This window comes from Octopus bimaculoides, chromosome 15, assembly GCF_001194135.2.
Source record: "Octopus bimaculoides isolate UCB-OBI-ISO-001 chromosome 15, ASM119413v2, whole genome shotgun sequence".
Lineage (NCBI taxonomy): Eukaryota > Metazoa > Mollusca > Cephalopoda > Octopoda > Octopodidae > Octopus > Octopus bimaculoides.
Window position 1 is genome coordinate 2,660,398 of NC_068995.1, and position 24,127 is coordinate 2,684,524.

The 24,127-nt window shown below is 36.7% G+C and overlaps 1 protein-coding gene across 3 annotated transcripts in view; it reads left to right on the forward strand.

Annotated features, from left to right (window-relative positions):
* LOC106879247 (uncharacterized protein DDB_G0287625) overlaps positions 1-24,121 on the forward strand; it is a 29,846-nt gene extending 5,725 nt beyond the window's left edge. For 2 of the 3 annotated variants that reach the window (XM_014928736.2, XM_014928735.2), the window contains exons 2-4: positions 17,236-18,439; positions 21,764-21,892; positions 23,173-24,114. In XM_014928736.2, coding sequence (XP_014784222.1) covers positions 17,511-18,439; positions 21,764-21,892; positions 23,173-23,314 — 1,200 coding nt within the window. In that variant the 5' untranslated portion in view covers positions 17,236-17,510 and the 3' untranslated portion in view covers positions 23,315-24,114. Of the gene's footprint in view, positions 1-17,235; positions 18,440-21,763; positions 21,893-23,172 lie in introns of all 3 variants that reach the window. The other variant, XM_014928738.2, reaches the window with a different exon arrangement.
* The last annotated feature ends 6 nt before the right edge of the window (positions 24,122-24,127 follow it).

Genomic DNA, 24,127 nt, shown 5'->3' on the forward strand with positions numbered 1-24,127 from the left:
CATAAAGGTTTAGTTAAGATGAAATAAGAATTGTCCAAACTGAAACATATATTAGAGATGTAAAAATATACATTGAAATATAGATATATAAACATACTAATAATAGAATATATATATACACACACACACACACACACACACACACAAAATGTTTGTATATGCACACACACACACACTGAATTATTTTTAACAATGAAACTTGAAGTTGATAAAGCTATATAAATAAGTAACCTGTAGAATATTCAGTTAAAAAACATCTTGAATGGAAAGAAGTCAATCCATACCAACATGGGAAAAAGGACATTGAATGATGATGATGATGGTATGTGTGTGTGTGTATTGTTTCCATCTTTTGGTCAGGGAGTGCCCATATCCTCTGACAGGGCCTCCAGACATTTGGGGCGAAAGATGTTTTCCTCTAACCAAAAACTTGTCTCATATAAGTTTACCTTCCTTTGTGAGATTAGCTTGAATGGTTACTCTTATGGCCTTCAGGCTGACACTGGCTTCCTTACACTTCCATCTGTCCCCTGACTTTGAGATGATGGGATGCAAAGTTTACCTTAGTGGAATTAAAATCTTCAAACACAAAGATTTGGTACATTATTTACATTTGATGGATATTTGTCCCCATCTTGTTTGTTGTTAACACAATGTTTCGGCTGATATACCCTCCAGCCTTCTTCAGGTGTCTTGGGGAAATTTCAGACCTGGGTTCTTATTCTTGAGGTATTTTTCAATGTTATTGTTATTATTATTCAGGTCACTGCCTGGAATCGAACTTGGAATCTTGGAGTTAGTAGCCCGTGCTCTTAACCACTACACCATATGCCTGTGGACATATATATAAATGACTGTTTATGTATGTCATCATCATCATCATCATCATCGTTTAACACACATATATATATATATATTTTTGTATGTGTGTATATACTTGTATATGTGTGTGTATCTGTGTATATATAAGCATCTGTTTATGTGTGTGTATATTCTTCAGTTTATATATGTGTGTATGTATATTTTTGTATATCTGTACATCTATGAATGTAAATAATTCCTCATCTCTTAAATATAGAACTACAAAGGTTTGGAACTAACATTGTGAAGCATTCTACCCTATACTGTAACAACTTGTATATGTTTAGCTTATATACAGATGTATGAGAGTATATGTATATACATGTGTGTGTGTATATATATAAATGACTGCTTATGTATGTGTATATGTCTATGTATATATCTGTATGTGTGTCTATATATGTATGTACATCATATGTGTGTATATATTTGTATGTGTGCGTATCTGTATATATGCATCTATTTATGTGTCTGTATACATGTTCATGTGTCTATATGTATACAAGTATCTGTGCATTTGTGTGTGTCTCCGTATGTGTATATTGTTATGTTTATATATGTGTGTATGTATATTTTTGTATGTCTGTGCATCTATGAATATATACATATTTTTTTTGCTTGTATGTATGTATGTGTGTATATTTGTGTCTTTATGTTTGTGCATGTGTGTGTATATTTGTGAGAATATATATGTGTATACGTTTGCATATATTTGTATATCTATATTTGTGTGTGTGTGTGTGTGTGTGTATGTGTTAGATTGTGTTTCTGAGCAAGTCATTTCATTTCTTGTTATTCCAGTCCTCTCAACTGTCAATACGCACCAGCCAGTTGCTGGTGCATCTCTCTCCTTTCACCTTCTGAATGTGGGGTTGCTTGAAATATGAGGGGCCTGAAAGAGCTTTGTCTCTGCTCACAACTACTTAGGGACCTAAAGCAATTAGTGTATGAATATGCCATATGAGCAATACAATTGACAGCCACAACTTTTCAATTTATAAAAATGTTATGTACATATTATCACCATCATCATCATCATCATCATTTAACGTCCATTGTCCATGCTGACATGGGTTGGACGGTTTGACCAGAGCTGGCAAGCAAGAGAGCTACACCAGACTCCACTCTGATTTGGCAAGGTTTCTACAGCTGGATACCCTTCCAAGCACCAACCACTTTACAGAGTGTGCTGGGTACTTTTGCATGGCACTGCAAGGGTGCTTTTACGTTGTGCTACACAGGCACTTTTATATGGCACCATATGGGTGCTTTTACATGACACTGCCTCAAGTACTTAACACCACCAGAAGGATTGGTCTTAACACTTTTGCTGTGGACTTTGGGTCTTCTTGAGTACGGCAAGATGCTAAGCATCTTGGTCCTTTATTAGGTCTTCGTGCATACAACATCTCGGTCCTTATGCCTACATATATATATATATTTATATATTCATACATATGTACATTGTGTGTGTTTACATGTATAATCTCATTTGTTTGTTCCTGTTTATTTTCCATGCTCTCGTGGGTTAATCAAATACATATTGAGTCATCATTTTGCTGTATATGGCATGTATAGGAAGCATTCTTTTCTATCGAGCCAAAACCTGGGTTGTGAAGAAGGAACTTCAAGATCATCTTGATGGTACCTACACCAAGCTTCTCATGATGGCTCAAAACGTCCCACAAAACCAAAGAGGAAATCTGTGGACACCAACCATCTCTACTCAAATCAAAGTAGGTTTTACTGCTTACTGCTCTTGTGCTGGAGAACAGGCCATATCAGATGTCACCCTAATAGAGAACACAGATCACTTAACTACATTCATGAAATTGAGGTCTTACCAAAGCTAATGGTGGGACAGACAAGAATTCCTGGCATGGCATTGTGAAATGCAGCTTGGTTTACAGCAACTTGAAAAAGATATATATGATGTATATGCATGTATGTACATACATACATACATGTTATAAAATCCCTGTTGATTCAGCAGAAGCAATAAACTAAGGCTGTGATTTGCAGTACTGAGAATTTCTCTTTTCCAATCCTCATTTGGTAAATCCAAGCCTGGTTTCCTTTTGAAATATCCATTGTCTGAATATCGTTTGAAGGAAATATTTTTCCTTAAGTTCTTTTGTTTAAAAACCTTTTTGAACAGCACATGCAAAAATGGCTGCTTCAGGCTCATGCTTTTGATTTCATTTCTGGTTCACGTGGTAACATTATTGTAAACATCATAAACTACATACAATCAAAGTCATGAAATTATGTTCCAAAATAATATATATAACGATGCACGTCAATGTTTAATCTTTTACTCTTTTACTTGTTTCAGTAATTTTCTATGAAAATTTAAGATGATTTGTTTCACTTTAAGATTCTGAATTAAGAAAATAAAATCTTTTGAATTTGAGCAAGAAGGAAGACGTCGTTTTTAATTGAAAAACTATTAAAGTATACTGTCAGATCTTAAATGTCTGATGTTCAGAACAACAAAAGACAAACATTTTGTTTGTTTTTATTTGTAAAAAAAAAAGTTCTTTTATTTTTAAAAGACCCTCTCCTAAATGGTAGCAAGACCATATGTGCACATCATTGTGCAAGACACACCAGTGAAGGTCACTTTCAGATTTACTTTTTATTTTGCAATACAGGAATTGTTTTGGAAAATTACTATTTGTAAATCTGTCAACGAGAGTTATTCAGCAACAGTACTTTGGAGTAAAGATTGTTTGCCAACATAACATAGCAGTCCTGGTTTAGGACAAATGTTGCTATAATTTCAATTTCTGTCTAACAAATCTACTCACAAAGCTTTGGTCAGCCAAAGACACTTGCCTAAGGTGCCATGCAATGGGACTGAACTTGGAACCATGTGGTTGAGAAGCCAATTTCTTATCACACAGCCACCCTATGCTTATCATTGAGAATAGTTTGGGAGTAACTCTTAATTTTGTTCTGGTGACGACTGGGTCCCTGTAAGTAATACATTACAAAACTAGTAATACACATTAGATCACTCATAGATTGTCTCTACAGCTCTGGTTGGTAAAAAGCCTTTTTTTTTCTTAACCAGTGGATTTGAGATCTTCCATTGTTTAACTCTTCAGCGTTCAAATTACTCCATCAAACGTAATGCTTATTTATGTACATTGTTTTAAATTTATCATTCATTATCATTACTTCACAATGTCGATGATGTGATTGTTTACTTTCACAATGACATTCCAGTGTAGGTGCAAGAGGCTGTATCTGGCTAGTCTTGAACATAAAACAGAATATTTTGGTCAGATGTAGTCAGTTTAAATGCTAAAGGGTTAACCAAACCTCTTCACCGTTGCTGCCAATAACGATGCCCTAATTACATCTCGGGGACAAGACAAAAGTTCAAACCACTATGGTTTTGTTCTTTTCCCTTTACTCTCTTCAATCTCATTGTTTATACTTTTATCAATATTAATGTACTTGTAACATTGATTACTTCAAAGATGGCAGACAAAATTTATTGATTAATGTTGATGTTTCTCTGCTTCCGTATGTAAATATAGCTCTACAGTGTGTATTTGTAGGTGTGTAGGTGGTAAAAACAAAAGAAGTATTAAAGATAGATCCACTCTGTTTAACAATATTAGCTGTGCCATGTTGCCAAAGATAATCTCTTTAGAATTAGTGATGCCATTCTTGAATTCTATGTCATTTCTGAATCGTTTCTTGTCAGTTAATTTCTGAAACCCCTTCAGGTTTTTGGTATGACCCTGGAGACAGCATTGTCTATTAGAGAACTCTTTAGGATAGTCTGACAATCCTTTTACATACTTTGAATGCTCGCTTTTATACTGTTACATTTTTTTTTTTTTTTTGAACTGTGGGTTTTTGTTTATATTTGACCTAAAATGTTGGGAAGAAATCAGAGCTATTTAGGCTGTAAGAATCCAGCTTTTCCTCTCACACCACTTTCTAGAATAAAAATCATGGTGGAGGAGTGTTTGGTGTAAAAGAGTAGACTGGTAGCAATGTGGGTGCCATGTAAGCCTTCACCTCTCATTGGTCAGTCAAGAATATACAGCATTTATCTTTGGAAGGACTGTACCATTATGAAACTATGTTTATGTTAAATGTAGTTTCTCAGAAAACAGGGTCAAGACCTCTTTAATGTCTTTTTGTATGGAGAAAGATTGATGCTCAACCCTTGTTCTGCAAAAAGCCATTCCAACTATTTCAAGAAATCTAAACATTGACACATTGTGTAGAGAAGATGATAGAATTGAGTGTTGGTTTGGTTTGGGTGTAGAGGCAGCTTTGGTCATAGTAGTATAGAGACCATGTGATCAGTAAACTGTAGTCACACAAGTTAGAATCTATTGTAACATGTGACCATAGCACATGACTCTAAAAGCATTTATATCACAATTTGTGAACAACAACTGTCACCTTGTTACCAACATCTTTATTTTCTTTCCAGCTGCTCCTATTCACTCCCACATTAACGCAAGGTAGCCATATGTTTCAAGACATCCATGCTTACCCCTCTATCATACTTTCACCTCTTGATACCTGGTATAAAGCCCCCTCTTCCTCTACTAATACTCAGTTGTAGGGATATCTTATCTGGTCCTGCAAGTACTTGGTGACCTCATAAGTGCTGATGTTGCATAAAAGGCACCCAATACTCTTTAGGAAGGAAACCATGTCAAAGCAAATGTTGGAGCTCAATACAGCCCCCTCCCCTCCAACTTGTTAGATTCTATCAACCCATCCAACCCATGCCAGCAATAAAAGACAGCCACTAAACCTTCACCATGACCCCCAGGTGGAAGATAAGTCTTCTCACCAATGTTTTTGTCCCCGAAATCCTTGTCATCTAAAACTTACCTAAAACCATCATGTGGACAAGATGTCTGCAGGCTGTTTACTTACATGGAGAGCATTACCAGCATTTTTGTGTCTACTTTTCCATATTTTTGTGGGTTGGATAGGTTTGCTCAATCATCACATCTTACATGTTGCACTCCTTTATTACTCCTTCTATTAAAACCAGCATCCTAAGATTAGAGGCCTTCTTCCCCATGTCCTCATTCTTCTGCGAGTTTCCTTCCACTGATGTCATTTGCCACTTCTTCACTCTCAATGGCTGTTTACATTATAGAAGAGACGGTGGGAGTGGTTGGGGGTGGTGGTGGTGAGATGTCAGGGTGGATGCTCAGGGTAGAATATGAGTAGAAGTGAGTGGGAACAGAACAACAGGGAAGATGATGTTGGGGAGAGTAGGTGACAGCTGTAGAAATTCAGTAGGGTTGAGGGGTGGATAGTGGTGGTCAATGATACATAGGAGTTGGGAGGAGGTAGAGGAGACTAGATAACTTAGATTTCTGCTTCACAAAAAAAAAAAAGTCTAGATTATTACAGTTTTTCCCTGAACATAGTTAATAATGGCCCAAAAATAAACCTGTAGGTCAACAGCTGGTAAGATCATTTTTACTCTATTCAATCTGAAAGATAAAAAAAATAAGAAAAAGAAAGACACCCTGGAAAGCAATCAAAGAAGAGATCAGTTGTAAGCTTAACCAGCTTAAAATTCTCCAGTTGAGGAAAACTTTATTAAATACTCAGAAAAATGTAATTATTGTGAAATGGCAATTATAAATATTAATTAAAGAAATACAAATGTAAATTTGTTTTTAAATTGTCACAAAAATATCCATAAAAACACTGGTTTATCAGTAATACTATATATTATAATGTATTTTTAATCCTTTCATTACAAAATTTCTTTGAAATTTACTGCCTTTGTTTCAATAAATTTTGAAAATAATGAATTTAGTAAAATAACTTTATTTATCTGGTGTTTGGAACATAAATTAATGAAATTTGGATGGAAGCTTGCTCTATAACAGGAATTTTGTATCATAGAATCGGGGCAATTTTGGGTAGGTTGGGATTAGAAGGATTAATTCAAAATTCAGGCTTCAAAACCTACAGGATCTCCACACCTGATGTAAGAGAGCTTTTGTTATTAAATATAGCCAAAAGTGGATGGTCTGGTGTTGCAGAGACTGAAAGAAGTTTAGAATGAAGTGGAATGTCCCTATGAAAAATTGATAAGAGTAAAGCAACAAATGAAAGTTGTGAAAAACAAAGTAAGCCAGCTGTGAAGTTTTAGAGAAGTGAGAATTATTAATTTTTAATTGAAACTCTGTCAGTTATGACGATGAGGGTCCCATTTGATCCAATCAACAGAACAGCCTACACGTGAAATTAATGTGCAAGCGGCTGAGCACTCCACAGACATGCCTACCCTTAATGGAGTTCTGAGGGAGATTTAGCATGACACAGAACGTGACAAGGCTGGCCCTTCTTAAATTACAGGTACAACTCATTTTTTCTATAAAATGCACATGTGACTACAGATCATCAGAGATCACAGTGATGTTCCCATTGGACATACAAGAACTGGTATTTTCACATCTGTACATTCCTCTAAATACTTGATAGCAAGATCAACACATTGAACCGGAGCTCACTGCATTTCACTGTCAACATTTGGAATAAACTTGGGAAAGACTCAATTGGGACCAACTCTTAACACCTTAACAATACAAACTTTGAAATGTCTTATCCAAAAAACACCACTTATCACTTAACACCGTCAGCAGAGTCTAACGAACTGATGGTTCACCCATGGCACCTCTCCAAATATTCAGAAGAAAATATACCTGCAAATGACATGAACTCTCACTGACACATCTTAAATTTAAAATCAGCTCTTGTGTAATTTTTCATAACCGATGTACTCATAGCACCAAGTATCAGCCCCAGCTACAGCACTAATGTTGATCAAGCCTTCCATTAAACCTGTTGTCTTGCTACTTGATTTCCATTCTGAAGAAATGTTTGAAATATCTGTCCTTGAACTCTTCTTTCCAAGATTTGAACCTGGATCAATATGATTTTTCTGTGCAAGAGAAGTTTTTGGGGTGGACTAATTCAAAAATATATATACTGTCCCAATATGTTTTATAAAAGGCAGCCATCTCTCACTTTTATGTTTTTCCAGAGCCTGGTCTCAACAGTTTTAGCCTTTTCTTTATCACTACAGAACGACCTGTAGAAGGAGCCACTTTCATTAACAGCTGTACTGACAAATTATTATAACAATCACTACAGCCTCGTTAACAGTGACACTGCACCTTGATATTACAGTTTAAATTAAATTCACACATTTTATTTTTCTCCTTATACTGAGTAAACCAAGTTCAATAATTATCCTGAATATTGAAAATATGAATGGATGCACAATTTACTGTTGCAAGCTTATTGCTGCTTAAACTACTGTCTCAAATAGTCTTAAGCTGCTTCTGCATGCAATTTTGCAGCTTGCAGTTTACAAGCCGTGTTCCACATCTTCCTTCTTTGCAGCATTGCAGCTTCTACAAGCCATTTTTCATCTTTCAGTTTACAAACCATGCAGTTTTGTTATATATTCTTCGGCCTCACAGGGGCAATGAGAAAAGACCGGGACCTCTGGCGGTGTGCTGTGACTGAGAAGACCCGGCAAATAAAGTGAGTTCACAGCTGTAGCCTACACCAGTGTCACATAACCAGCCCACTCAAAAGTATCTTGGATTGTAGGATGTCATGCCGTGCTTGAGGAGACCTATTGAGTCAAGTACATCAACATCAACATCAAATGGAGATTGTAGTTGTGAGCCCCTTGCCGGTAGCACGTAAAATGCACCATCCGAGCATGGCCGATGCCAGTGCCGCTTTGACTGGCTTCCATGCCGGTGGCACGTAAAAGGGACTATCTGATCGTGGTTGATGCCAGCTCCTCTGGCCCCTGTGCTGGCAGCATGTAAAAAGCACCCGCTACACTCTCAGAGTGGTTGGCGTTAGGAAGGGCGATGATGACGATCCTCCTCCTCCTCTATTTCAACAAGAAATTAAACTTAGAACAGACTTCACCATTCAGTTAGTCTCTCTTGTGAAGCTTGTGTGCTTGGCTAAATGAATCTACCAGTTCCTGAAAATAGGTTTGTTCTGGTTCTTATCTTAGCAAAGTTTCTAACTCTGACCTTGTGACATTCAAAACTCCCTAAAATTAATTGGCTGTGTGGTTAGTGGTTAACAAACTTGCTTCCCAACTACGAGGTTTCAAATTCAGTCCCCCTGCTTGGTACCTTGTCTTTGTCCCAGGGTGCTCAAAGCCTTGGGAATAGATTTGGTCAATGGAATCCAAAGGCCCATTATGTGTATGTGTGTTGTTTCCTCGTCTTGACATTGCGTGTTAGTTGTGTCACCATCATACAACCGGTATCCTTCATTTGCACTTGTTTGTGAAAACATCTGGCCTTGGAGAACTGTTGTGTTAGTTGGAAACAAGTGAAGCTTGGTGACAGAAAGGGAACCCAACTGTAGAAAACCTGCCTCATGTCAAACCCTTGCAAGCATGGAAAAGTAGAGGTTAAAACAATGATGATATGAGATTTAACTTGAGTAAATACTCAACATTTTAAAGACTTTGATATTGCTGGTTGATTTCAATCAACACTAACAATCTTTCATACTGAAAAAAAAAAAAATATATATATATATATATATATATATATATATATATATATACATATATATATATATGAACTGTTGGGTATATGTTATTTGACTTATGAATATTCCTGTATAATGACCTGTTGTTATATTGCCTTTGAATCATAATTAATTCAGTAATTTATAAACCTATTAATTAGGTTGGTTAAGTCTAAATGCTTCCTATGAAAATATAGGAACTTGTACATAATGTAAATATAATTATGTATTTGTTTTTTTCTGTATGTCATTTTTACAACACAGTAACACAAACAGTATTTGCAGTATTTCAAATAAAACCAGTGTTTGAGAAAACCTGAACCAATAACTGTTCATACATACATACACACACACGCACACACACACTGCAAAAAATAACAGTACAGATGGGTGGGGTTCAGAAAAATATGAAACCAATGCAAATGGATGAAATTGTGACAATTTCCTGTAGACACCTGGTGAAGAGATTCTTTTATAGGAAAGTCTCCCTTGTCCACCTGTATTGATATTTCTGCAGTGTTATTTGTAACGCAACACACACACACACCTATCAAATGTGAAAAATATGAAGTTTATAAACTTTCTAGATTTAAAAATAATTCCTTCGTATCTTTGTGTCTTAACTGTTTTTTAATAAGAAACGTTTGAAGAAATTTAATGAAAATACTTAACAACATTGATGAAAGACAATAAAAACTCAGTAGTATTATATTATTGATACAGTCTGAATATTTAATGTGAAATGTGCTTGGTGAATACTAGTTAACATTGTGTTATGGTTTGATTGGAAATTGATGAGTTTTTAGCCTTAAATTACCAATGCTCTTAGAGTTTTAGTTCTTAATGCTTGAAATATTTCAGGTGTTTATCAACTCATTGGATAGCCACACAGATCTCTCCCCCCCCTGCCCCTGGTGGGGTCAGTGTTGACCACTTTGCCAACCCCTGTTTAACCATTGACATGTTACCATATTTCATCCTGCAATCCATCTTCATTATATTTTTGAATATATTACATCTTTTCTGTGACTGGTCAACCAGTCATAAATCAGGTGAACTGTGCTAGTCAATGACATACTCTACATTTCTCGTTAACCTCCTTAATTATTTCTTCTTAATTGACATCATTCGTCCTGTTTATCTAATATCAGTTTCTGGTTTTAATCTAGAACTTCCCACAACATTCTAGACTTACATATTCACCATCACTGTCTGGTCCTGGCTTGGTGTTTCATCATGAGGATCTGATTTATCTTTTTCAAAATTATTTTGCCTTTTATCTATATTTTTTCTTAGTTTAATTCGCTTTTTATCTCTATTTTATCATTGTGCCTTAGTGTGCCACCTTGTCGTTGTGCCTTGTTGTTGTGCCTTGTCGTATCAACTTATTGTTTTGCCTTGTTGTTGTGCCTTATTCTATCTTGTATCTTTACCATTTTACCACTTTCTTTACAACTATTCCTGCACTTTACTTTTGTCTCTTATTGTTTATAATTCAATTTATCTACCTTATATTTTCCTACAATTTACTGTTTGTACTCTATTATTTGTACTATTTTTACTTTTATTGAAAAGAAAGTTTTTTTGTCTCCATTTCCAAATTCCATTCTGCTCATTAATCATTGTGGACCAATTTTGGTGACTCTAAAATTGTTCCTTTTTCTATTCATGTCCACCCAACCCCAATGTGTGTATGTTCAGTAGTTTCTGAAGACCTTCCAAAATAGTGAACAATTGATGATATCCAAGGGGACTTCAGTTGCTAATGTGATCATACATGTATGAGAGAGAAAGAAAGAGAGAGAGAGTATGAGTGGGTGCTGAATGTCTGCAGCAATTGCAGAGAAACCAGTTCTTCTGATTCACTAAGTGTTTGTTAATTGATGTCCAGGGAGTAGTGAGGGAGGGTGGGGGCAGTAAGACTGAAGATGAAAGGTATTGTAAGATACACGTACAGGTTGATGTGAACAAATGGTGTGTTGTGGGGGAAGAAAGTGTTATTTTGATGCTTGCACAATTGTGATGCTTGCCCTGGGTACCATTTACCCTAGTTATGCCCCTGGCCATAACCATCCTGTTTTATTTTGTATTATTCAAGCAATGTTTCTGTGCTACATTAAGCAATTTGTCCTTCCTTTTTAAAAATGGTGAGGGGTGGTTTAAGGGTGATTTAGCTGCTATTTCTAGCATTGAAGTGACAACACAGAGGCCTCTTATATTTTTGTAGTAAAAGGTGATAGAAGGTCAGCAAAAAGAATGGGGTGGGGGCAGGTAGAAGAGACTGGAAAGGTTTCTGTTTGGAGGGTCATTATGTACACACAACTATTGTGTTATAGACTGTCCACTTGGTAATGTCTTGGAAGAATGGTGGACATTAAAACACTGAGGATGACGTGTGTGTGTACTTGTGTATAAGTGCAAGCATGGTTGTTTGGTTTAGAAGTTCATTTCCAAATCACATGGTTTGGGGTTCAATCCTACTGCATCGCACCTTGGGCAAGTGTCTAATATTATATCCCTGAAATCAATCAAAACTTGGAAGAAATCTGTTGTGTGTGTCTGAGAGTGTTTATGTCTCTCTTTGCTTTGACATCATGCAGTAGTTATAAAGAAGCATCACCATAGAAGCCCTGTCATTTGTTTCCATTCCTCCCTGAAAGATATGTCCAGCCATTGGGGAAATATTACCTTGTTTGGTATACAGGTGAGGGTTGGCCACAGGAAGGGCATCCAGCTGTAGAAAATATGCCTCAGTAAATTTTATCTGACCCATGGAAACACGGAAAAGTCAACATTGAAACAGTGATGATGATGATGATGATGATAATGTGTGTGGGTATTTCTGTAAATAACCAACAAATATTTGCAAATAAGTTTGTGCGTGTGAATGTGTAATATTTATATAAACAATTGCGGTTGATATGAAAAAAGCTGAGAACATCACAATGGTGTACTATTGTCATCGTCATCACCACTATCATCTTCGTTGTCATTGTCATCACCATCAACACCATCCAGTATGACATAGTGTTGATTCAGAAAATTTACTGAAACAGCATGTGTGGTCGTTGAAATTTGCAATTGTAATTAAATATAACGAATGGGCTTGTTTTGTTGTTTGCAGTTGATAACGAGACAGACAGACAGACTATTGACACAAATGTTGGTGCTGTGTGGAGACCAAATATATTTGAAGAGCTACAAGGGTAGAGAATTGGTTTGTTTTCACAGTTGGGATGGTGATGAGGGCAGGGGTGATGGTGATGGCAGGTTGTGGCAACACTTATCTTTTAACAAGTGTTTCTGTTATTTCGCAAGTGAATTGTGGCAGTCATATTGCAGTATGAAAGGGTTTTGCTATCAAACTTGTTGATCTATTATGCATGTCTTTTTAACACACTCCCGACAACCATTGACTTCTTTTCTCACCTTTCTATCTCTTCCTCTTTTTCCTCTTCTCTCTCTCTCTCTCTCTCATTCACACAAATACATATATGTATATCTGAGCTAAAAGGGGTCACATATCCAAATCACAGGTTTATTCACTGGTCCTTCAGTCAAACAAACCTGTGGTTTGGCTGGGTTCCCTGTTTTTGTAATTTTTTTTCTTTCTCCACACATAGATTAACATAAATTTGACTCTACACACCTCCAACATACCTTAGTATTGAGTTTGTACCACAACAGAAATAAAAACGCATGTGTGTATAGTAATAATCTATATTGAAAATGCAGTTGGTGTTTTTGTTTTGTATAACATACACGTGTTTCAACAAGTAGATTGTCATTATTAAATAAGCCAGTTCTGTTATGCAATACCAGCTACCCACTTCCACAACATTATCGGTAAAAATGTATATTATATAAAGCTTAAATTACCAATTACATTTTCTCTGTTGAAAAATGCATTACTATAATGTGGCTTTGATTCCATGCTAGCCAAATCTAGAGATTTGCTGATTATCATTGAAGTGCATCATCAGGTTCAAGAGTGGAGTGTGAGATTATCTATAGAATTCAAATGTTTTAGTGATGTGCCTTCCAGCACACTTTGTAATGTGTATATATATATTTACCATTCATCCCATGCTGGTATGGACAACAGACGTTAAATGATAAAGATATATAGAACAAATAGTTAAGGATTATCAATCTGGGCAAAATACTTCATAAGCTCTCTATACACACACACACACACACACACACACACACACACATGGGTTAGTGGACAATGGAGCCAAATCCAAGTTATTAACCCTATAGTACTTAAATCAGCCATATCCAGTCCCAAATATTTTGGGGTAGGGATCCAGTCAATTAGATCGACCCCAGTACATAACTGGTACTTAATTCATTGACCCCCCCCCCCCAAAGGATGAAAGGCAAAGTCAACCTCGGCAGAATTTGAACTCAGAACGTGAAGACAAATGAAACACTGCAAAGCATTTCGCTTGGTATGCTAACGCTTCTGCCAGCGCCCACCAATCCCAAATATTTTACCTGTTTTACATTCAAACTGACTGGATCCAGCCTCTTACACTTATTCTACAATGTCATGCTAAAAATAAACAGTATCATAAAAATCGCAAAGTTACGAGATAATCCAAGATTAATTCAGAACAGTGTGAAGAATAAGCTTTGCATTTGACAAGAATAATCTGGATGCTAAAAGGGTTAAACACAGTCTGCTCGGCTGAGAACGAGTACCACCCTTCTGCTGGGGCAACCATGTTCCTCCATGGTCTGCTGGCTCAAAAGGTGACTGGCTGGAGAAAGTGCTTGTTCATTCAAATCTAAACAGCAAAAACAATTTGTGAAAGCATGCTACTGGGATCGTTCTCATTTACAAGTAACAGCCGTTGTTTTATGCACACGTGTGTGTGTGATTATTTATTTGCATATTTATTTTTAACGTCTAGACAGTTTTGGATGCAAAATATACTGGTTGAAATACCAGTTTCTCATATCTTGTTGTATACAGTGCCAATCGGTGTGTGTGTAAGAAATTAGAATGATGAAGGAATAAACAATTATGTTATGAACTTCACTGGCTTACAGCTGTTTCGGCCACACATGCCATGCACTCTTACTTGAATGCTTGTATATTACCCTATAGCTTCATCAGAGCTCCACTGAAGCTATAAGGTAATACACAAGGATTCAACTATGAGTGCATCGTATCTTTGTAGCAGAAACAGCTGTAAGCCAATGAAGTTCACGACATAATTTTTTATTATACTGCTCTGTACTCGACTGATACTTCATTCTAAAGCCTATGTATATTGATATCTAACACCAGGTTATAAGTTTCACTATGCTTAAGCAAAATATTAAAATATATAGATATATTTTGATTGAGTCAATCTCTTGCTACTCTGAAGTTTTACCTCTGCATTCACAGTCATCAGGTAAGTTATGCATCCTGCTAGATGACCCTATAAGCTCAGGTGAAACAACAGAGTAGCAAGAGATTGACATCTCTTATTAGGGTATTGAGTACTCTCTCCCTGACAGTCAACACTACATATATATATATATATATATATATATTCTATCCCAAGAGGGTGACAAATTCAAAAGGAGCTATGGTCGGCCACTTAGAATAATGTACTCAGCCCAGATAAGCATGGGAAAGTTGATGTTAAAATGACAATGATTATGATAAAGTATGTCAGTGGCTAACATGTCCAAAGGCTGCTGTCCAATATCTATTAGCATCTGTAAGAAAATGTTTATCTGTTTTGTATATGGTCAATGGAGAAAGGTACATCTTTCTTTATCATGAACACAGCTTTGTTATATAGATAGGGAATGGGGGGGGGGAGCCAAGAAAATACTATTTTTTGTGTATATTTTAGAAATAACCATATAAGTAATTCTGCTTAATGAGTCAAAACACTTTCAGCTGGTTCCCACCTACCCATCCTTTCACCCCCTCAACTAATCTTGATAGTTCATGGCTCACCTTCTCATTAAATGGTTTTGTGGTGATGCATTATATTACCTTCATATTTGTACTGATTCTGTTGTTGAACAACATAACATTGCCATGTTGTCATTGGATAATATCAACATATTTCTTCATAGAAGTCTTTTGTCATTGTTGTTGTTTGTGTCCACCCCCCACCCCCCAGGTCATTCTTCACGAAGCAAGCCTCTGTTATTGTCTACTTAAGACACTACACTACTAACTAGAGTGTTGCCCATCATATTGGTAGATAATGCTGGGAACATACTTCTACCTCTGGGTCGTATCAGGTAATTACTGGAAATATAATAATTATAATTTTACTTTCTGTTAAGTTTACTGAGGAATGACTACTCATTTTCGAAATATATTTGTTAAAGTGAATAAAGCAAATTTCTCATTTGTGTACTTGTAATAGATATATGTTATCAATAACAATAATAATGTTTAGGTGAAACATTACTTGATCCTTCCTACATTGGCAAAAGCATGTTCCTAACATTACTTTGTCATATGATAGGTAACTCTACTCAATGTATAATAACCAAGGGAAATAAATCCAATAGCATAAAGAGTTAACTCCCATTTGGAGACAGCCAAACAGAAACAAAGGGAAATGAATCCAATAATATCAGAGTTAACTCTCTTTGAGAGACGGCCAAACAGAGACACAGAGACACACTGTCATTTTTATTAAGAGCTAGGTTTTAACTGTTTATAAAACCCAAATCTGCCTTGTGTTTTATCACAACATCACACACAAGTAAAAGAAAAGTCCTGACTATAAAATTTAATTCCAAACTTTGTCCTCTCTTTATTCTTTTCTTCTGCTACAGCTTCTGCTTTTCTCAAGTTACTGATTGTATACTTCCTCCACCATTACAAACCCAACGAAACAAACGTGTACCTCAATCCTTCTTCTTCCTTATTATAACCATGTCTCTCTGCTTGTGTTCCCATTCTGCCCATGCTTACCCACCATGTACAAACTTCAAACTGAAAATCTACTACCATTAACTATTCCTGCACTTCATGTCTTTTAGTCGAGAAGGGGCTGAAAATACTGCAGGTATTATTGTCCCCTTCTAAAACAAGATACTACTGACAGTATTGTTTATGTTTTGCAAGGAATACCTGCTCCATCTAGAAAGTCTAACTTAACATTCTAACTGATCCTATTTTAATATTAACATATTGGTAAACTGATGTAATCAGATGTTCACTTAACTATTATAATGAATGTCCTGCACCTACTGACCTTTAACTCTGCCAATCGAATGGAACTAGATCCTATTGTCCTGCCAGATAGAGGCTGAGATGGTTCTGGAAGAAATAGTGTTAAGAAGACAAGCCATCCAGGAGAGTGGACACATAAGATGAAGAGGCTGTCGAGTCTGGAAATACAAACGTTCTCAGATGTTGGTCACTGAACTGTCTGTCCACACACCCCTATAGTTCTTGGTGACTTTTGACTGTCTTTTACAAATTCGACCCGGTTATCGTTGCAACGAAGAAGTGACCACCACACCAGTTGAAGAGAGACTTTAAAAAAAATTGCTACAGAGTAAGTTTTCTGGACCAAGGTTACTTCTAATTTCTATTGGTGAAAGAGAGAGAGCGAGAGAGAGATGCCAACATTAGCTTTCCTGATCCACAATCCATAAAAACCAATGGTTTAACCATTGATGATGTTGATAATATTGTAACACTATTATCACGTCTTCATTGCTATTTAGATTGTGAATATCGATTATTTGTACATGTCTAACAAAACATGTCTGCATTGCTTTCTTCTAAATTAACTTGTCAATATTCTCTTTCAGAACCCAGTGGACCAGCAGATATCACACTTATATGATATTGCCCAGTAGACAGAAAGATATCGCTATATAGAAGGCATTCTTCTAAAAATAATGGACCACCAGTCTGTTTTCAACCAACGACTATGAAAGTTATTCTCTGCAATCTATTTCTCCATATGGTTCCAGTGTATTAAAAGACTCTCCTCTCCTCTTCACACTAGTTCTCTGAAATAGTTAGATTTTATGTTGGCATTTCACTGCTACCACTGTTGTTGTAGTAGTCAGTCATTTGAAATATGATTTCTTTTGATAAAACCCCGGTCTCCTCAGAAACCTGCCATTCTGTTATGCAATCGTACCCTAATCAGTCATCTAATATTCCAGAAACAGCTATGTACTCCCCTTCATTTGCACTGCCTAATGACATGGGGTCTCGTTTACAGTATACCAAGCCTGCTGCCACCTTACCAAACAATTCTATACAAGAACAGGCCCCTTACTTATATTCAAGTTTTCAACAACAGACTACAATTCAATATCCAACCACTAATAACTCGCTAGTTGATAATAGCAATCTTGCTGTGCTACACCAACCAACGAGATCAGAACTACCAGTTTCAAATAACAATCTGATAAATGTATATTCAAATAGTGTTTCTCAGTCGTTTTATAACCAGACATTACAGAGTGAAGAAAGTGTTAATATAATGCGTGCTAGGCCTTCAGATGGATTATTAAAAGAGTCACCTCCCAAGGACCGGATTTATGAACACATACCCCATGCACATTCTATTTCCAAATCCCACAAAAAGATAACAGAACTCAGTGATGAAGATCTGTCTTCACGATTCCCATCCAGCCCTCTGATCAGTTCCAAAATTAAGCCCTCATCTTTAACTTTATATTCTAGTATTTGCAAGTCGTTGTCGTCATCATCGTCGTCATCATCTGTTGAAAACAAGAAGAGAAGGCGTTCACGCTCACGTTCTTCTTCACCGTCTTACTCACGATCAAAGTCTCCTAGTTCCTACTCGAGATCCAGATCGTCATCTAGAAGAAAGTCGAGAAGATCTCGATCTAAAAGCCCTTATTCAAAAGGGAGAGGTCACTCGGACAAACCCCGATACAGCTCTAGGTTGAATGAGAATGACAAGTCATCAAAGAGATCATCACGATCAAGGAGTCGAGAGAAGGACTACCATAGGGAGACATCCCAAAGTGATAAGTAAGTAGATAACCAGTTACATCTCTTCATAGCAGCAGTTCTCCCTCTTGAATATTGCCAGGATTACATTCGACTAAGAATTCTATCTTTCTTCCTTTCTCTCTCTCTTTCTCTCTCTCTCTCTCTCTCCCTCCCTCCCTCCCCTTCTATCTCTCACTATCTTTCTCACTCATGTCTAAGAGGTAGGCAAAGAGAGAAAGAGAGGGAAAGAGAGAGAGAGAGATAGAAAAAGAATTAGCACCATAGTTTGGTAGAGCGCCAAGTCTGTGACCTGACCATCAGTTTACCAATATCCTGGGACAAGCATGAAGATCACCTCTTCACCATGAATCCCTACCCCCTCTTCCTATGCAGTAAAACTAATTATATAATAATAAAGTATCAGTAAATATCAATATTGATAAAACGTATTTTTTATGTGGTCTGTATACTTGACTTGTGTGGGCAATAGTTGATTGTGTATGCCCCATCCTCATCATACATACATATACATACATATATAAAACTTTGAGATGGTTATGTCTTTTGCTGAGTAGAAATTGCTTTTCATAAAGTGGAATTCAAACATAGATGCATGTTTGTGTGTAATGTAATGCTTTGTCCCAGAATGGCCATAGTCTGCTGATTAATAAATGAATAAAAGTCTGTTTATGTATATACATATTTTTTTTTTGTTATCTTGTGGTGCAAAAATATAAAAGTGCTCATCACCCCCTTGTGTTAGAGGTGTGTAGAGTCTGATATATGTTTAATCATGTGTAAAGTTAACAGGGTTCCATATCTGTATCAAAGGTTTTGTTTAGTCCCGTGATTGGTTGGACACACTAGTGAATGAAGAAGAAATAATTGATAATGGTTGAGTGGTTTAAGTGTCATCTGGACATGATCGTGTGGTCTCTGACATCAATTGTTATCATATCCAGGAAGGTTTGTTTTGCAGTTCTCGAGAATTAATTTAGGCTTGTGTTAACTGATTGAAATAGGTTCTTTTTGTCTAGAACTGGAGTGGTGCTAAATAATATAGAACTTCTCTGTAAAACAGAGGTTACAGTGTTGCAATCCATTCCTAACCATCCAATGCCTTATGTTGCAGTGTTATCAATATGTTGTTGCTGATTTCTCTTTTTCGTGTCTTGATTTCCTAATAACATTAAGAAATGTTGTGGTGTGTGCTACAAGTCTCATTGTCAGAATGAAATTGTTGCACTGCTAATGTTGCAGACTTTTGAATCATTGCTCTGAATCAATCCTTTGTTGTTGTTTTTGTTGTTACTTGACTCCCACTTCACACCTGATTGAGTACACATATCATCAAAGACATTCCATCTGTGACCAGATGCTTTATTTTTCCTTCAGTCAGATTACATCTTCATCTGCAATATTGAATGTGGCCTTTTTTTTTTTTTTCAAGATGAAGACAGTTGTTTGAGAGAATTTTGGCTGCTGTTTCTAGTAAGTTGAGCATCGAGCATCTGTGTAAAGGCTCCCTCCTTGTTTGGTTGAAGTGTTGTTGTGGATGGGGAGGTATCTGCACATTATATGTTGTATTTGTTAAAATGTAAAATATCACTTATTCTTTTGCTTTTGGTTTCATTGTAATATGATTACATACACACACACACATACACACACTGTATGTATGTATATACACACACACACACACACACACATATGCATGTGTATAAAGTCTTTGCCAACCTGAACTTTGCCATAGATTTGACTCTACACTCAATGTTGAGTGCCTCCCCCCATCAATGAATGTTCCTTTTTTTTTTTACTCTTTCTATTTTTAAAATAATAACCATAACTTAACATATATGCGTATATAATCACATTGAAGTAAATAAAGAGGGGTAGAAAGGAGAATACTCAGTGCCAAACGTAGAGTGTCCAAGAACGGTTTGTTAAAGCTAAATCTTGGGATTTTGTGACTGAGCCATAAAATTTGAAGATTCAGCTTCTCTAAATGTGTGTGTGTTGGTGGGGAAATCTGTGTGTCAAACAAAAACACCTTGTAGTGTATGGTTATGTTGAAGTTACGTCCCTTTATGCTCAGGTCAACATTTTGTTTTTCTCCTCTCGTGAGTTAATATGGACAATTAGAACTCCAAGTTGGTGCCTTAGCATGACTGCAGCTCAGTGAATGAAACCAATGAAAGAGAAACACACATACACAGCACATGAGTGCTGGAGAATGCTAAGACAAGCGAGGTATACATATGCACAGAGTAGTCCTCAGATAAACGAGAACTTATATTACAGTTCCTTCATCTAAGGCAAGTACTTTCACTGTAGAAAATCGGCTACAAGAACAATCTTTGTCAAGCAAGAAAGACAGATAAACATCAGTAATCTGACTACATTTATTTACATGGAATACAAACTAGATATGTAAAAAGAAACAAAAAGGAGTTACGGAATAGTTTTGACAGTTGTTTCAAACAAATCCTGGCTTATGCTGTAACCACATTCGTTACATCACAAGGACCCATAATGTCATGAGTGTATGGAATAGTACAAGTTCCTAAGGATCTGTTAGTTAAGGCTAGGTCACCTCATCTGAAGAATGTGGCAACAGGGCTTGCTTAACAGATCAATAAGAACTTGTGTTATTCCACAGACCAACAACACCGTGTGTCTTTATTATGTATTGGACATGGTTAAGGCATAGGCCATGGTTTGCGTGAAACAGCTGTTGAGATAAAACTATTGCATAACTCCTTTTGTTTATTTTGTATTCCATGTAAACATTAAGCTTCTTTGTGTTTATCTGCCTGTATATAATATGCACACACACACACACATACATGTTATTTGTGATTTAATGAGGCTACCAAAGATGTCATGTAAAGAGGAATATCTTAACAATTATCAAGCAGGTTTGATAATTATTAAGAGGTTCCTCTTTGTATGAAACCATTGGTAGCCTTTTAAACCCACAAATGAAGAATATTTATCCACCAATGCATTGTTGAGCACTCATTTTCACTGTTTGATCTTAGTGTATACACACACACACACACACACACACACACACACACACACACACATATATATCCATGTATGTATATGTGTAAGTTGTTGAAATATAAGTCTACAAAATTAGGGCTTAAAACTCTTAATCCAAGCAGTATTGACACTTGAGGTATGCTATGTCCACCTAGATCTTTAAAAAATAAAATACACTTCTGGACATAATATACACATTCCATTACTGTATGCTGATTATTTTTGTGATTTTTGTTGTTGCTAATGACGTTGTCCTGGTTACGATAACCCATCTAACACCTAGATTGTTTTTTTTTTTCTTATACCTACTTTCAGATACAGAGCATCAAGTAGACATAGGTCATATAACACAGACAGTAACCATTCCTCGACAACAGATAAATCTGTCACATCAAAAGACGATCGATTAGCTATCGACAAAGTCAAGTTACATAATATTGCGGTGTAAGTATTCACTATACCCTTGGGTGCATTACTATGTAGGGTATTCACAATGTGTATGTCTAGGATATCAATAATGTGTGTATGTGTATCTAGGAAGTGGGCAGTGTATGATCGGCTGTATAACCAGTGCAAGGACTGTCTCTGCTCTCGGTGCTGTGTATATCTCTGGGGTGTCTGTTATTAGCTGTACATATGTCTGTCTGTCTTTCTCTTTGATATTAGCTACATGTATGGGGGTTGTCAGGTTTAGTCACACTGCATAACACCTTGGGTGAGTATCTTCTACTATAGTTCCAGGCTGACCAAAGCTTGGGACTATAATAGAAGACCGGTCATCCTGGCCCCTTGTCGTCTTCTCTGTGAGGCTCAAGATCCAAGATCAGCTTTCACCACTTTGTCCCATGTCTTTCTGGGTCATCTGGGCCCCTTTTCTGCAAGCTCCATCCTCATTTAGTAATCGACACTTCCTTATACAGCTGCCCTCATCAGGTATCCATACCAGTGCTCTCTTCGTTTTTGCAACACTACATCTGATTCCTCTTAGGCCCAGATTTTCTATCTTGTTCATACATACAGTGTGTGGGTGTATGTTTGCATGTGTATGTATATGTGTGTATATATGAGCACTTGTTTGTCTCTCATCATCATCATCATCATTATCGTTTAACGTCTGCTTTCCATGCTGGCATGGGTTGGACAGTTTGACTGAGGACTGGCAAGCCAGACAGTTGCAATGACGAATGTTCCAGTTGGTTCAATCAACGGAACAGCCTGCTTGTGAAACCAATGTGCAAGCGGCTGAGTACTCCACAGACACACATACCATTAACGTAGTTCTCGAGGAGATTCAGCATGACACAGAGTGTGACAAGGCTGGCCCTTTTGAATTACAGGTACAACTCATTTTTTCCAGCTGATTGGACTGGAGCAACATGGAATAAAGTGTTTTGCCCAAGGACACAATGTGCCATTGGGTATCAAACTCACAACCTTATGATCATGAGCCATACACCTTGTTGTAAATTTAAATATCATGTCTAAAGCCATAATTTATGGAAATACTTGCAGACGGAAACTTGATTGTTGTAAACAATGTTTTTTTAAAGAAAATCTCATACCACCATTTCATTGGTATAATTTCTTGTGTTCATTCACAGAGCAGGAGTGTGTTTAAAGCATAGCGACATTGTAATTAAGTTTGTTAATTAACAGAGAGTTGTGTTTAATGACATTGTTACAGTTTGTGTTAACGTTTCTGTTGATGTCTGTTCTGTTTGCAGTGAGAAACTAATCAAATCTGGGACGGCCGCTAAAGAAGACATTGCATCATTGCGAGCTGGTGGGAAAACTGTTGAAGAGTTAATAAGTAAGTACATAGGGGTGGTTTGTTGGGTGGAGCTTTCTACCCTATCGTTCAATTAGTTTAATGTCTGTAAAAATTCTGTTGTATATCCAGTACTAAGGTGAAGATGCTGTGGTATTTATCCTTATCGCTGTGATAATTCCCTTCTAAAGATCCCGATGATGTACTTTTATTTGTCTAGGGCATCTCAGTGGGAGCTGTTTTTGCTTGTATTGACAGCAGTGGTCATTTTGGATTGTCTGAATAATGTGATGTCCTTTAGGAAATGTTTCAGAGGATTTCAGACAATCTGGTCCCTTTCCCTTTGAGCCCATCTTTTTGTGCAATGAGAGATTTAAGATTGTTCAAGGGACAAACCACACTGAACTTCCCTTAGTGATAGGCTCAACATGTTGTCAGAGTCTGAGAGTTTGGGAAGGACTGGCCCTTACAAATGGCTGAACCCTTTAGCATTCAATTTACTTTGATTAATTTAAAACAATGTAAATCAATAAGCATTACATTTGACAAAGTAATCACCATCATCATCGTCATCATCATCAGCAGACGTTAAACAATGATGATTATTTTGTCAATGTAATGCTTATTACTCTCTTTACTCTTTTGCTTGTTTCAGTCATTTGACTGCGGCCATGCTGGAGCACCGCCTTTTAGTCAAGCAAATCAACCCCAGGACTTATTCTTTGTTAGCCTAGTATTTATTCTATTGGTCTCTTATGCCGAACTGCTAAGTTACGGGGACAAGTACCAGTTGAGCACTGGGGTCAATGTAGTCAACTTAACCCTTTCCCCTGAACTTGCTGGCCTTGTGCCGAAATTTGAAACCGACATTTTGCTTTTATTTCTGATCTTGTTGTTGTTGTTGCTGTAAC